This window comes from Erinaceus europaeus, chromosome 1 (assembly GCF_950295315.1).
Source record: "Erinaceus europaeus chromosome 1, mEriEur2.1, whole genome shotgun sequence".
Lineage (NCBI taxonomy): Eukaryota > Metazoa > Chordata > Mammalia > Eulipotyphla > Erinaceidae > Erinaceus > Erinaceus europaeus.
This window is the reverse complement of record NC_080162.1, coordinates 187,254,163-187,269,370: the sequence shown is the minus strand read 5'-3', so window position 1 is coordinate 187,269,370 and position 15,208 is coordinate 187,254,163. Positions and strand designations below refer to the sequence as shown.

General features: G+C 40.0%; 1 protein-coding gene across 8 annotated transcripts in view; it reads left to right on the top strand.

Annotated features, from left to right (window-relative positions):
- The window catches only part of ADHFE1 (alcohol dehydrogenase iron containing 1), a 40,904-nt gene extending 29,640 nt beyond the window's left edge, over positions 1 to 11,264 (top strand). For 5 of the 8 annotated variants that reach the window (XM_060200811.1, XM_016189990.2, XM_007526981.3 and 2 more), the window contains 3 exons: positions 72 to 168; positions 3,487 to 3,644; positions 10,088 to 11,264. In XM_060200811.1, coding sequence (XP_060056794.1) covers positions 72 to 168; positions 3,487 to 3,644; positions 10,088 to 10,171 — 339 coding nt within the window. In that variant the 3' untranslated portion in view covers positions 10,172 to 11,264. The remainder of the gene's footprint in view (positions 1 to 71; positions 169 to 3,486; positions 3,645 to 10,087) is intronic. The other 3 variants (XM_060200794.1, XR_009552177.1, XR_009552176.1) reach the window with 3 other exon arrangements.
- Positions 11,265 to 15,208: the final 3,944 nt, after the last annotated feature.

The window sequence follows — 15,208 nt, the reverse complement described above, 5'->3', positions numbered from 1 at the left end:
AATAACTGAGTACTTCAAATGTGGCAGCTGGAGACTATCTTCACCCCATCGCTGACCATGTTTCTCTGCAGCCTCACGGCCTTTCTGTGGTGCTCACCTCCCCTGCAGTTTTCACTTTCACGGCACAGATGTCTCCTGAGCGGCACCTGCGAAGTGCAGAAATACTAGGTATGAACCGCTGCTCATGAATCTGTGACCTAGTATTTGGGGCACTCCTTACTCGCCTCTGAAGATAAATCCTAAACAAAAATAAGGAGGGAAATGGTTCTTTGAAATAGTTTCTTTTCTTTTATCATTTTATTGGTGATTAATGTCTACACTACAATTGTTTGTTTTGTTTTGTTTTGTGCTTTTCCCAGAGCATTGCTCAGCTCTATTTCATGTTGGTGTGGGGAAATTGAACCTGGGACTTTGGAGCCTCAGGCAGCAGAGTCTCTTTGCATAACCATTATGCTATCTCCACCCCACTCTACAGTCCAATTGTTGACACATAGGGCTTTGAATTAGTTTCAAAGCAGCATGTGTGACCTGTCTCAAGTGCTATCTAGCACTGAAGTTCTGTAATTCTCCATAACTAGTAGGCTACTAACAATAAAATAAAAACAAGTATTGTTTATACTAAATTGGTAGTAACAATATTTCCACTGTTTTCATTTCCAAGGAAAGTAATACTACATAGTATTAATATCATAAATGTTTAATAAGTAATAAAATGAATCTGAATTAGGAAGTAACAAATTCTCAGTTACAAATAATCTTAATAACTAGAAACCTTATTTAAAACCCCAAAAAAACTCCTCCCAAAGAAGTTGTTTCCTGTTCTACAGAATAGTCTCTATAAAATACCCACAGTGCCTTTTGAATCTTATAATAAAATTATATCGAGGGTAGATTTAGTGTTACATAAGATCCGGTATTTTTCTAGCCTGAAATGTCTTTCAAGTAGACTTGAGTATTTGACTAACTTTCAAAGCATCATATTCCCCTACTAGTGCTTAAGGGAGGAAGGGGAAAGCGAAAAAGAAAACTTCATTATGCTTTTCTAGGACCAGCCGTTGGAGAAATTATTTCCAAAAAGGTAGGTCCGACCACAGTCATCCTTCCGCATGTGCAGCTTCCCTTCCACCTCTCTCTCTCTCTCTCTCTCTTATACTTTGGCATCGGTTCTTTCCAAAGTGCCAGGTGCTGTGCTGGGAATGTTAATGAAAGAAACCATGGCAGACAAGCAGTGCCAGAGCTTAATTTCCCAGCGTGGGTCTCTGGAATCATGATGCCAACTATTATTCCAAGGATCTGATGTCCCTTTCAGACTGGGGGAGGGTGGGGTGTTGTTCAGCCACATGTTAGAACTCAAATGGCTTTGTAAATATGCAGACAGTATACATCAAAAGGAGCCCAAATAGTAGACGAGCTATATGGTAAACGGGAGAATCTTAAAATCAATAGTCCAGACAAAATTACTGAGAATGCAGTTTCTCTGTTAAATCCAGGTCGGAAAAGCTCACTAATTCCTTTCTACTCACATAGGAAATCTTGTCTAATATTATTCTGTACCTACTCCTTAAATACATTGACTGTGTAATGCTAGATTTCCTTAGCTTTAGTGCAATGTGTTCTCTCTCCTACCTTCTATTTTTTTTCTTTCTAAAACACTTCATAAGAAAACTCAAAGGTTTTGCTAGTGTGTTTGATGGCAGCAATCCGGAGAACATATAAAACACTATACCCTACACATCACATGCCAACTCCCCACCTAGTCTGTATGTCAGCCACCACCATGGGTTACAGACTGCTCTTCTCAGGCAAGGTTTGCCTTCCGTTCAGCTGCACTCCCAACTGGCTCTGCTTCTAATTCTATTTACACTTTTTCCTGGATTACAAAAGCAGCTCTTGCTGTCATAGAATTGCAAGGTTAAAGCATTTAGTAATGTGTTTCAATATAGGAGTAAGCTATACATTCTAGTCTCCCTGAGGCTTTTTTAAAAACATTTTTATTGTCTTTATTTATTTATTGGATAGAGGCCATCAGAAATCAAGAGGGAAGCAGGAGGTAGAGAGGGAGGGGGAGAGGGAGAGAGACACCTGTAGCACTGTTTCACCACTCGCAAAGCTTTCACCCTACAGGTGGGGGCTGGGGCCTTGAACCTGGGTCCTTGCACATTAACATGTGCACTCAACCAGATGCGCCACTGTCCAGCCCCTCCATGAGGCTTTTTTTTTAAGAGATAAAGTAAAAAAAAAAAAATGTACTAGTTACACATGGAGATGCCCAGCAAAGCTGAGTGACTCACCCAAATCATGAGGTATTTTGAATAGCAGATAATGTTACATCGCATTAATAGAGTGCTTCCCTTCCTGCCAATGAGTGTGTTCAATAGAGTGAGTGGCGGAGGAAAGATAGTATTGAGGAGTGGAAATCATTTTTCTTTGGGAACTTTCACTGCCACCCTGCCTAAGAAAAGAACCCCTAACTCTTCTAGATTAGTGTCTCATAATTTCATGCATTCGTTATGTCAAAATTCTACCATTAAAAATTTCCAACCCTCAGCAACCGTCTTAACACTTCACCAATGTCTGTATTATCTATCTAAATAGTAAATATCCTTATCTGAGAGTCTTCCAACTGATTCTGTAATGTCTATTTTTAAGAAATATTTGATTTTATTTTAATGACAGAGAGACAGATAAAAATGCAAAGAAAGAGACCAGAGCACCACCCTGGTAGTACAAGGTAATACAGGGGATTGAACCTGAGACTTTGGTAATACAAGGGATTGAACCTGAGACTTTGGAGCCTCAAGAATAAAAACCATTTTGTATAGCTAGTATGCTGTCTCTGTGCCCTCTCTAATATTTATTTAGAGAACCTGTCTCACCCTTTGACAACAGAATCCAAAATAAGAAGTTTTATAGTTATAGTTATTTCTTCCCCTGGCCACACATAATTTATTCTTATCATATTTATTTTTCATTTTGGATTTTCTGTATTTCTAGATATCCATGTCTCATGGGGTATTTGCAAAGGGTTTTCTTTTTCCTACATTTCTTAAGATATGGTTAGATATATATAAAAAAAAAAAAATTGAAAAGGGGATACCTCTAGAAGTCAGCAAATTCAAAACCTTGAAAGTCACATAAGCTATATTTTCTCTTACAAGTGTTTCTTTTTCTCATTTGAACACCAGTTTTCTTTCTTGTTCTCCTTCCTGTCCCTCTCTTCTGGAATCTGTTCTTCGTTCCATCACACAGGGGCGAGCAGCCTATTGGACATGTGAAAGTCAAGTTAGTGTCTGCCCCTAGTCAGCTCCTACGGAGAGGCTGTCAGGCTGGCCTGGCCCATCTGTGGGGTTGATGGCTGAGGACACAGCGGAGGCCTTGTCCTTGGTGTTTGGGAGCCAGGAGTCGATTATGTAGATTACTTGCGACTGAATTACAACCAGGACCAGCTTCCTTCCCTCTGTACAGTCAGCACGTTGTGTCTTCTAGGAGCTGACACCCACACTGCCAGAATCTCAGATGCTGGGCCTATTTTGGCAGACACACTCCGGAAATTCCTCTTTGGTCTGGATGTTGATGATGGCCTAGCTGCCATTGGTTACTCCAAGACTGACATCCCTGCATTAGTGAAGGGAACACTGCCCCAGGTAAGTGATGCAGTACATCCTCACTTCTTTCCAAGAAGCACCCAGCTGAAGGACAGGCGTGGCTTAGTGGGACATATTATGGGAGATGCTAAGTCACATGTCCTACAGTGCCATGAGAATCTCCTCCATGCCAGACAGTAGGGACCCAAATGGAAGAGGTGAAGAAGAACCTCTCACCTTCATAAACTGGGTCTTATGTGAAGCTTCTATGATATCTGTTATGTGGAGAACTGAGAAGTGTTACACATACACCAACTGCTACATTTTACTGTCAACTGTAAACCCCCAATAAAGAAAAAACATTAAGTAATCAAGTTTATCTTTTTTAAGAAATATATTCTCTTTTTTATTATCTTTATTTTTTGGATAGAGACAGTCAGTAATAGAGAATAGGAAGAGAGACAGAAAGACACCTGCAGCCCTGCTTCACCATTCACAAAGCTTTCCCCCTGCAGGTGGGGGCCAGGAGCTCACGCCTGGATCCTTGTGCATTGTAATGTGCACTCAACCAGGTGCACCACCACCTGTCCCCTCAAATTTATCTTGAAGTATAGCGAACCCCCCTTCTTATCTGCTCTTAAGAGTTCCCCTATAAAACTACAAGAGACTACTCCAAAAGGACTGCTAACCATATTTTCCACTATAAAGAGTAACAAACTTGTACTGTTTTTGTGGCAAATACATCTAGTCTTTAAATTAAGATTTGTATAGAGTCACTTTTTAAATTAATTTGGGAGATTGTGTATTTCCTGCCTATACATGTGTATATGTATATGTGTCACTTTGGGTCTATTTTAATGTTACTAAAGGATTTTGACTGAGCCACCAATCTTCACTTAGTAGCTTCATAATAGCTTTAGAATGCCATGCCCAAGGTGCTCATAAAGATGGTTTATCCCTCACTGGATCTCTCTTCCATTTCGGGTAAGTCACCCTTGTGTTATAATATCAGATTCTAGTAGGGAAAGACCTTTTAAAAAATTTAAAGATTTGTTTACTTATTAATGAGAGAGAGAGAGAGAACACCAAAGTATCACTTGGCATATGCAATGCCAGGGATCAAACTTGGGATGTCACGGTTGAAAGTCCAAAACCTTAACCACTGCACCACCTCCTGGGCTGCAGGACAAGACTTTTCACTGAGTTTACAGTAACTCACCATAAAATAGAAAGCAGAGTTATAGGTGCTTAGTTTGTGGATCTCAGCATGTTCACTATGTCCCGTGTACTCATTTAGCCCTCCATTTAGATGACATGTTCTTGTCATCCACCAACAATGGCATCCATGATTTTCAGGTCAAACAGTGTGGTATTCTTGGCCATTTAATTGCTGGTGACAGTGCATCTTCCAGCCATAAACACACGTCGGCAAGTTCAGGTTTTCCTCTTCAGAAACTATTCCCAACAGTAACAAATCCAGAGTAACATTTGAGAACATCCACTAAAATACCAAGCTAATTAGATATCATTCTGAATGCCTCAGTACATGTCATACTGGGAAATCACAAATAGCAAGGCCTTAATTAGACAAGACTAATTTCTTAGATTCACAAAAGATGTAAGGTAAATTGAATCTTTTGAATGCATGTCAGGTCTATAAACTAGGAAGCCAGGATTTCCTCAGGCTTTATTCATAACACAGCCCCAATATGAATACTCCCTTTTCCCCACTTTGATAATGTGTTCGCAATTAGGAGAAATATAGTTAATTTTAATTAGCTAGCACTGATTTTATTTTTGGAGAAAGAGAGGAATAGCAAGAGAGATTCTTAGGACTTTAGAAGGACTCTTAGGAGTAAGCTTGTTTAGCCGATGAAGAACGACTTTGGTTTGTTTGTTTTTGCAGCCGTAAACATTTTACAGGAATGGTATGGCAACTCCAGTTTTATGGAGGCAACATAAAAGACTAATCTTCACTTCTTCCTGTACACAGACTTGAAGGTAGTGAGAGAGATATACAGGTTCCTGCAACGAACATTGCCAGAGAAGTTATTTCATGTAGTTGATATTTGATAAAGCTTCATTTATGTTCAGCAGTGGGGGATCCGTTTTCTCTAAAAGGAACAACCAGGCCAGTATTCTTGGCCAAACACCACAACCCATAGTGGTGGCAGCAAAGAGCATTCCTGTGTACAGAGGCTTCCAACTGCCATGACCAGGCTGCAAGGGGTGTGGGGGTTGGGGGGACACAGGCAAGAATAAATTAATCTTCCAAGCTGGATTTCTGAAACCTCTGGAAAGAAACATTTACATTTTAAATCCAAACATTTCATTACTAAAGAGAGCTGTCTACCAAAATGAGCACTTCCACTCCCGAACAGACAGGCCAGCTGAAGTGTTGTTATTTTATGAATGTGCTACAAGTAGTAGAGTGAATTTATTCCCGTGCCCTTGGAAATCAGTTGTCCTTCAGTCTTACAAGTCTGTAAATAATAGCACATTGCTGAACACAGTTTAATTCTTAGAGGTTAGCTTTCATATGGCTTGGATTGTATGTGTGGGGAGTATAGCACAGGCTTTATATCTTTCACCCCTTTCAACAAGGGTGGTGGGGAGGGCTCAGTGATAGGTCACATGCCTTATACGCATGAAGCCTTGGGTTCAATTCCTAGCACCACATGAAAGAGCAGCCAAGGCAAGTGGGATCTGTGGGTGGTGGGGTGCTGCTTTGGTATCTTCTCTCCCCTTCATAAAGAAAAAATAATAATATTTTCACTCCAAGAGAAACTCAACTTAGCTTGAGCTAAAATACTTCTCAGAGTCCTGAACTACTTGGGCAAAAGTGAGTAGGATGATTTTAAAGGCCTTTGGGCTTATCAGATAAGACACTCTGCTGTTATAAACAGAATAATGTGGCAACAAATTTGACCTAAGCTGAACTTCAACATTTAATCTTGTCACAAAAATAGATAGGTCACCATGGACAAGTCTTTAGCTTACTATGGATTTTCAAAATTCTTTAGCGTCTCTAAGTGATCTGCTAGGATGTAAAGGTCTACCCAGATCATAATCATTATCCACCATTCTCCTCCCACCTGTCTATTCATCCCCCTATCTATTTATTTATTTCTTTAATCTTTCTTTTTACTATTTATGTATTCCCTTTTGTTGCCCTTGTTGTATTATTGTTGTAGTTATTGTTGTTGTCCTTGTTGGACAGGACAGAGAGAAATGGAGAGAGGAGGGGAAGACAGAGAGGGGGAGAGAAAGATAGACACCTGCAGACCTGCTTCACTGCCTGTGAAGCGACTCCCCTGCAGGTGGGGAGCCAGGGAATGGAACCAGGGTCCTTAAGCCGGCCCTTGCACTTTGCACCACCTGCGCTTAACCCGCTGCGCTATCGCCCGACTCCCTATTTATTTTTAATTGTAAAATATACATAATATAATCTATTATCATAACCATTTTCAACTATATAATTCAGTGTCATTAAATACATTTACAATGTTCTGCAGCCGTCACCACTATTTCCAGCACTTTTTAATCATCCCAAATGGAAACTCTGCTCTATTATTTAATGATAAAGGATATATTTTATTTTACTGACTACCAAGGTTATCAGTAGAGCATGATTCCACTACTCTTGAGTGATTCTTTTTTTTTTTTAAGATAGAAAGTGAGGGGCCTGGCAGTGACACGCCTAGTACAGCACACACATTACAGTGTGTAAGGACCTGGGCTCAAGCCCCTATCCTCACAGAGAAGGTTCATGGACAGGTGCTGCAGGTCTATCTGTCTGTCTATCATCCCACTCCCTCTCAACTTCTATCTCTATACAAAATAAGTAGTAGAGATATAAAAGTGAAAGATAAAGATGGACAGAGATGGTGGGAGAGAGACAGAAAGAGGAGAGATATCACAGCAGTGCTCATAGCTGTTACCTGGTGCTCCCACGTAGTGTCTGGGGCCTCCAGCCCAGGTCTTCACACATGATCGTGTCCTTTGCTCATAAATAAAAAGGTGAGTTTTCTGAGAGTACAGATCCTGCAAAAGGATGACAGAGGACCTAGTGGAAGTTGTATTGTTATGTAGAAAACTGAGAAATGTTATGCATGTACAAACTATTGTATTCACTGTCCAATGTAAAACATTAATCCCCCAATAAAGTGGGGGAAGGTGAGTTTTACCAGGTGAGCTATCTCCAGGTCCCCTCATTCTTCCTTTATTCTACCTGACAAATAATTACTGAATACCGCACATTATATGAATAGAGGACGAACTTCCCTTCCTGTTAGAGCTTACATTCTCATAGAAGAGAGACAACAGACATCAAAGCAAACCTATAAATAAGATGTAAATGAAACAATTTCAGATATGACCGGTAGTGTGAAGGAATATCTGGGTGATGAGATAAGGAGTAATCTCTCAGCTACCATGGAGAAAGATTCTCAGCAAATAAGGTCAAAGAAGGCCTCTGACTGGAAGTAGAGGCAGTTACATGAAGAAAGATCAGGGAGAAGCAGTCTAAGCTGGAGGGGAAGGTCCTGAGGAAGGGTGAAGACTGGTGTTTTCATGCAACTGAACAGGCCCAGTGGAACTAAGTGAGAACTGATGGAAGGTGAATTAGCGTTGGGAGTAAGAGGCCAGGCAACATCAGGTGGCATTAGAGGTGATGGTCTTGCACTAATTGCAGTGAGAAGACATCAAAGAGCATTAAATAAGAATGGTTATGATTCAGTTTATCCCAGGGGTGGGGAAAAAAAAAATCACACAAGCTGTATTAGGGAGAATGACCTCAAGGGGGCAACAGTGGAACAAAAATGAAAACAAACATTAAAGGTCTTAAAGAACAGCAGACTCAGGAAGGTGGCTGATTAGACATGGGTTAAGGTGGAACAGGTGAGAAGTGGTGGGGTTTGCTATTTATGCTGGAGGCAGATATGACAGATTTGTTCACTGAGCATTTAGGGTAAGGAAAAATGGAATCACCTTTGATTTCTAGATATACGTCTGAATAATTTAGTACTATTTCTGAGAAAAAGGAAATGGGAGACATGGGAGGTTAGAGTTCTAGCTAGTATTGAGATGTCAATATCCCCACCATCGTCATTTCATTAATTTGATCAGTAACTGGTGAGCACCTGCTACTTCATGGTAGAGGCTGGGCGCAGAGTGAACACGGCCCTACCCACATGAAGCTTCCCTCTTCTACCCCTAAATTAGTGTTTATCCCAAGAAAATTGACTGAGAAACCCATGAGAATGGAACCAGTACCCACTCAAGACTTTTAGTCCATATTCCCAGAGGGACAAAGAACAGGGAAGCTTCCTGTGGAGGGGATGGGAGGTAGAACTCTGGTATGGGAATGGTAGGGGGAATTGCATGCCTGTTACCTTACAGTCTTGTTAATCACTATTAAATCAATAATAAAACATGTTTTAATTCCATTTGGGCCCAGAAGCATGTACAAAGGGTAGTCTTTCTAATTTCCTTTGATTCTATGCCCTAGGGAGATGAAGGAGCTACTAAATAGGCTTATGATGTGCTAACGGTTCTTACTAATTTAACTCAATAATCATAGGAGAAATTAAGCAAATCGTTGAATTCATTTGAGAAGGTAGAGGTAAATCATTAGTTTACTTTTTTTAAGCTGTCATGTGTTACCTATGGCCTTAGGTAATATTCTAACAAAGTTCTTTTAAGTATATTTCTAAGTCCTAGTTGCAAAACACATAGTCTTTGAAGTCAAGGCTGACTTGGTGCAATTTTCCTTGGCAGTACAGGCTGTGCAGTGTTCTCTGCCTAGTTGATGGTACTGACAACAAGGGTTGGTCACTAGGGAAGGTGTTGTTCCTGAGTTTGCTTTGTTTCTGTGCATTTATATAGCTGTTGCCTGGGTAGAAGGCAAGAGCAATGCTTTTGAAAGCCTCACTGTGAAAAGATGTTACTTGATAAACCCAAGTTGAGAATTAGCTAGTGTAAAACAATCAAGAAATATGTATTACCATTGCAAGACAACTTTTTTTTTCCATATAGAAAGAGATATCAGGGCTGGGTGGTGGTGCACCTGGTTGAGCACACATGTTACAATGCACAAAGACCCAGGTTCAAGCCCCTGGTCCCTAACTATAGGGGGAAAGCTTTACGAATAGTGAAGCAGGGCTGCATGTGTCTCTCTGTCTCTCTCCCTTCCTGTCACCCCCTTCCCTCTTGATTTCTGGCTGTCTCTATACAATAAATAAACAAAGGCCTTAAAAACTACATTAGATATGGATATCACAAAGCCAGAGCTTCCCTAGTCACACAGGAACTGGGGGGTTCAAACACAGGCCTCATGCATAGCAAAACACATACCTCTTCAGGTGAGCTATTCCGCCAGCCTGACATTTGATTTTTTAAAGACGATTCAAGCCATTGTTTCTAAAGGCCAACTTAATTTACTTAATTTAGTAGCTTTGACAAGCTTCAAATCCCTGGGAAACTCATTCTGTTTACTATTTTAGGAAAGAGTCACCAAGCTTGCACCCCGCCCTCAGTCAGAAGAGGATCTGTCTGCTCTGTTTGAAGCATCAATGAAATTGTACTAATTTTTATTTTCATTGAAAGAATTACTATTAACCTTTATAGTTTTAAGCAAAAGTGATTTTAGCCAAAGCTTTCTTTACATCACCACACATAATGTACCTGCTACCACTTTTAATGTGATTTATCCAGGAGAAAATTCCCTGAGGTTCAAAATCAAGCTTCTTCCACATAAAACAGGATGGACAAATAAATGGCCATGTGTCCTAGGCCAGATGTCAAGGACTTATGTTTCTGCTCCAAACTCTGAACACTGTTCCTGCTCTGTCTATCAAATGGCAGAAATTCAGCATCTATAAGAAGTCGTAATGTGCAATTCTGTACCTAAAAAGTACAGAATGTGTGTACGTCTGTAAGTAAAGAAATATGAGAAGGTTGCTTTTAATAGCACAGTGTCCAAACAAAAAAATCTGAAATATTCACTACTAGCATAGAAATAAATCGTAAAACACTAAGAGATGGACTTCTGTAATGCTACTAATATGAATGAGGGAAATCTATTGAAAATGTGTCCATGATATTCCTGGAAAAAAGTAAGCTGCAGAACAGTAATATACTAGTGTGGTCAGTCTGATTTTCACTGTTTAAATTACATGTATGTGTATATTTATATAGATATATGTGTATATTTACATAGGAAGGGAAATGTCATTAAATCATATTTTCCTATAATTATAAATTTATGTAATTAAAACATTACTGGAGAAATGGAATTAATGATATAGGAAATTAAGATAAAATGTTCAACTTATACTTTATAATTTTTCATTTAAAAACGTGTATTTCTTGAATCTGTTACAATAGACATACGTTTTTTAATTTTTAAAGGAGTTGATAAAAAAATATCAATTTAGGTCTGAGTCCTTTTATTTTGTAAAAATACTATGGAAAAGCAACTAGCACAATGTAATTGTAACAAAGGTTACCACAATGAAATTTGCATGCTCAAGGTTTGTCTCCATAGATCTCAGTGTACTTTTGGATTTAAGTTTTAAATTGAATCAAAGTGTTAATTTGATGAGTAGTGCATATATAATCACATCACAATATTAATAAATGTTAATATGTTAACAATGTTAATAAATGGATGGAAAAGGACATTACTGTGCCATTTGAATTGCTCAGACCTACTTTATCTTATAAAGAACTGTGTTTTCTTGAGTTTTTAAAAACTAAATGACATTTATTGGTAACTTTCTATAGCTATAAATTTTGTACAGTACCAAAAAACTGGCAACGTAGAGATAAATACAAAAGAAGATACTTGTCTATATTATACCACACAAAAGACAGCCATTGTTAAATTTTTGGTTTATCATTTTGACCTACTTTATATTTTACCACCTTTCAGCCACCAAGTTGCGATGCTACTATGACTTCATCCTGAACTCTCTGGGCAGATGACTTTGCCAGTATATCCCAGAACCTGACTTCTCCAGAGCCCTACCCCACTAGGGAAAGACAGAAACACACTGCTGGTATGGATCAACCTGCCAATGTCCATGTCCAGGGAAGAAACAATTACAGAAGCCAGAACTCCCACCTCCAGCAACCCATAAAGAGTTCTGGTCCTTACTCCAGGGGGTGGGGGAAATGAGAGAGGAAGTAAGCCAGGTGGCTCTGAACTCCCAATTTCATCAGGACCTGGAAAGAGAAGAGCAGAAAAAAAAAAATAGTAGGGGAAGGACACTTGGATGTAGTAGATGAGACTTCAAAAGGAAGAGAAGGCAGGACCATAGGGGAAAAAATGGGCCAATATATAAAAAATATCGATACATAGTTACAGAAATAATAGTCAACCCATATCTGTGGTCTTGGGAGAACTAATGCAGTTTCCACTGAAGGGAATTGGAGACAAGAACTCTGGTGGCGAAAGATGGGAAAGATGTGGAGTTATATCCCCGTTTTCCTATAATTTTGTAAACCAATAAATTAAATCACTAATAAAAAATGCAAAAGAAATCTGGTCTATATTCTTCCAGTATTTTAGGTAGATATAGATAGAGACATATATATATGTGTATGCATATCTATTATGTGCGCGTATGTGTGAGTGTGTGTGTGGTGTGTACTTACACTTTAAGTACATTTTTCCATGGCAAGCTCTATTTTTCTAGTGATTTCCTTTAAGTGATCAAAGCGTTCTTAGGAACCACAATTCTGTTTATACATATTCATTTCCTTACTGAGGCAAGGAAAATTAAATGAACAGTGTTCAAAAAGTTTGTATAATATTACTTTCACAAAACTATCCTATGTGTTTCCTTTCTCACTTAAAATACATACACATCTTTAATGTATTTCATGAGGTAGAAAACTAGTGTATTTCAAACAGATCACATTTCTATGATTTTTGCCAAGTGCTACAAGTAACTTTTTACAGCCCTGTCCCTTTTCCATGCATGAAAGAGCTGTGCTGGGTTTAGAGTGTGTGTAGTGTAGTGTAGTGTAGTGTAGTGTAGTGTAGTGTAGTGTAGTGTAGTGTAGTGTAGTGTAGTGTGTGTAGTGTGTGTAGTGTAGTGTAGTACTGTAGTATAGTGTGTGTAGTGTGTGTAGTGTAGTGTAGTGTAGTGTGTGTAGTGTGTGTAGTGTTGTAGTGCAGTGTAATGTAGTGTAGTGTGTGTAGTGTAGTGTGTGGTGGGTAGTGTAGTCTGTGTAGTGTAATGTAGCGTGTGTAGTGTGTGTAGTGTAGTATAGTGTGTATAGTGTGTGTTGTGTAGTGTGTGTAGTGTAGTGTGTCAAGTGTAGTGTGTCAAGTGTAGTGTGTGGAATGTGTGTAGTATAGTGTGGGTAGTGTAGTGTGTGTAGTGTAGTGTAGTGTGTGTAGTGTAGTGTGTGTAGTGTAGTATAGTATGTGTTGTGTAGTGTGTGTAGTGTAGTGTGGAATGTGTGTAGTATAGTGTGTGTAGTGTGTGTAGTGTAGTGTGTGTAGTGTTGTAGTGCAGTGTAGTGTGTGTAGTGTGTGGTGGGTAGTGTGGGTAGTGTAGTCTGTAGTGTAATGTAGTGTGTGTAGTGTAGTGTGTGTAGTGTAGTGTAGTATAGTGTGTATAGTGTGTGTTGTGTAGTGTGTGTAGTATAGTGTGTGTAGTGTAGTGTAGTGTGTCAAGTGTAGTGTGTGGAATGTGTGTAGTATAGTGTGGGTAGTGTAGTGTGTGTAGTGTAGTGTGTGTAGTGTAGTATAGTATGTGTTGTGTAGTGTGTGTAGTGTAGTGTGGAATGTGTATAGTATAGTGTGTGTGTAGTGTAGTGTGTTTAGTGTAGTGTGGTGTGTGTAGTGCAGTACAGTGTAGTGTAGTGTAGTGTAGTGCAATGTAGTGTAGTGCAGTGTAGTGTAGTATAGTGTGTGTAGTGTAGTATGTATAGTGTGTGTAGTGTAGTGTGTGTTGTGTAGTGTAGTGTGTGGAATGTGTGTAGTGTAGTGTGTATAGTGTGGGTAGTGTAGTGTGTGTAGTGTAGTGTAGTGTAGTATAGTATGTGTAGTGTAGTGTGTGTAGTGTAGTGTGTGTAGTATAGTGTGTGTAGTGTAGTGTGTGTATTGTGGAATGTGTGTAGTATAGTGTGTGTGTAGTATAGTGTGTGTAGTGTAGTGTGTGTAGTGCAGTGCAGTGCAGTGTAGTGTGTGTAGTGCAGAGCAGTGTAGTGTGTGTGGTGTAGTGCAGTGCAGTGTAGTGTAGTATAGTGTGTGTAGTGCAGTACAGTGCAGTGTAGTGTAGTGTGTGTGGTGCAGTGCAGTGTGATGTAGTGTGTGTGGTGTAATGCAGTGTAGTGTAGAGTAGTGTAGTGTAGTATAGTGTGTGTAGTGTAGTGTAGTGTGTGTGGTGTAGTGTAGAGTAGTGTAGTATAGTGTGTGTAGTGTAGGGTAGTATAGTGCAGTGCAGTGCAGTGTAGTGTAGTGTAGTGTGTGTGGTGCAGTGCAGTGTAGTGTGTGTGGTGTAGTGTAGAGTAGTGTAGGGTAGTATAGTGTGTTTAGTGCAGTGCAGTGCAGTGCAGTGTAGTGTAGTGTGTGTAGTGCAGTGCAGTGTAGTGCAGTGCAGTGTAGTGTAGAGTCATGTAGTATAGTGTGTGTAGTGCAGTGCAGTGCAGTGTAGTGTGTGTAGTGTAGTGCAGTGCAGTATAGTGTAGTGCAGTGTAGTGTGTGTAGTGTGCAGTGCAGAGTAGTATAGAGTAGTGTAGTATAGTGTGTGTAGTGCAGTGTAGTGCAGTGCAGTGTAGTGCAGTGCAGTATAGTGTAGTGTAGAGTAGTGTAGTATAGTGTGTGTGTAGTGTAGTGCAGTGCAGTGTAGTGTAGAGTAGTGTAGTATAGTGTGTGTAGTATAGTGCAGTGCAGTGTAGTGTAGTGTAGAGTAGTGTAGTATAGTGTGTGTAGTGTAGTGCAGTGCAGTGCAGTGTAGTGTAGTGTGTGTAGCGTAGTGCAGTGCAGTGTAGTGTAGTGTAGTGTAGAGTAGTGTAGTATAGTGTGTGTAGTGTAGTGCAGTGTAGTGTCGACAGTACTTTCCAGTAGACAGAGAAGTAAAAATGCCCTTGCAAAATACAGACAAGTACAGTATCAAAAGACACACACACACACACACACACACACACACACACACACACAGTGCACTAGCGAGCACACGAGTGAAAACTGTTTCTCTGGCCTTCTAACCCGGAGAAAGATTAATGGTTGTTTGGATTAGAAATTGTACTCTAATGAGGGACTATTGCCTCCAGGGAGTGAGTATGAGAAAGGGGACTGTTCAGCTCTAGGTCAGCATTGCACAGGCCACTGTGTCTCTGATGGCCAGCAACCCCACACTGTTGAGACAGCTGCCCTGCTCCTGTGGGAGCTGTTGAGGAGGCCAGGTGACATCCCTACCATAACCGTCACAATGGCCTTCACGAAGCAGCCTCCAGGGACAAGTCACACTCTGAATGGGCAGAAATTGGTTCTTGAAGCCTTAAATTGAATTTCTGGCAGCTGGGGGTGGGAGTGTCTAATCTCTCATGCTATTATCCCGCTGTCTTACCAGCTACCCCCAATCATTCAGAATCAATGCAGAGCCCCT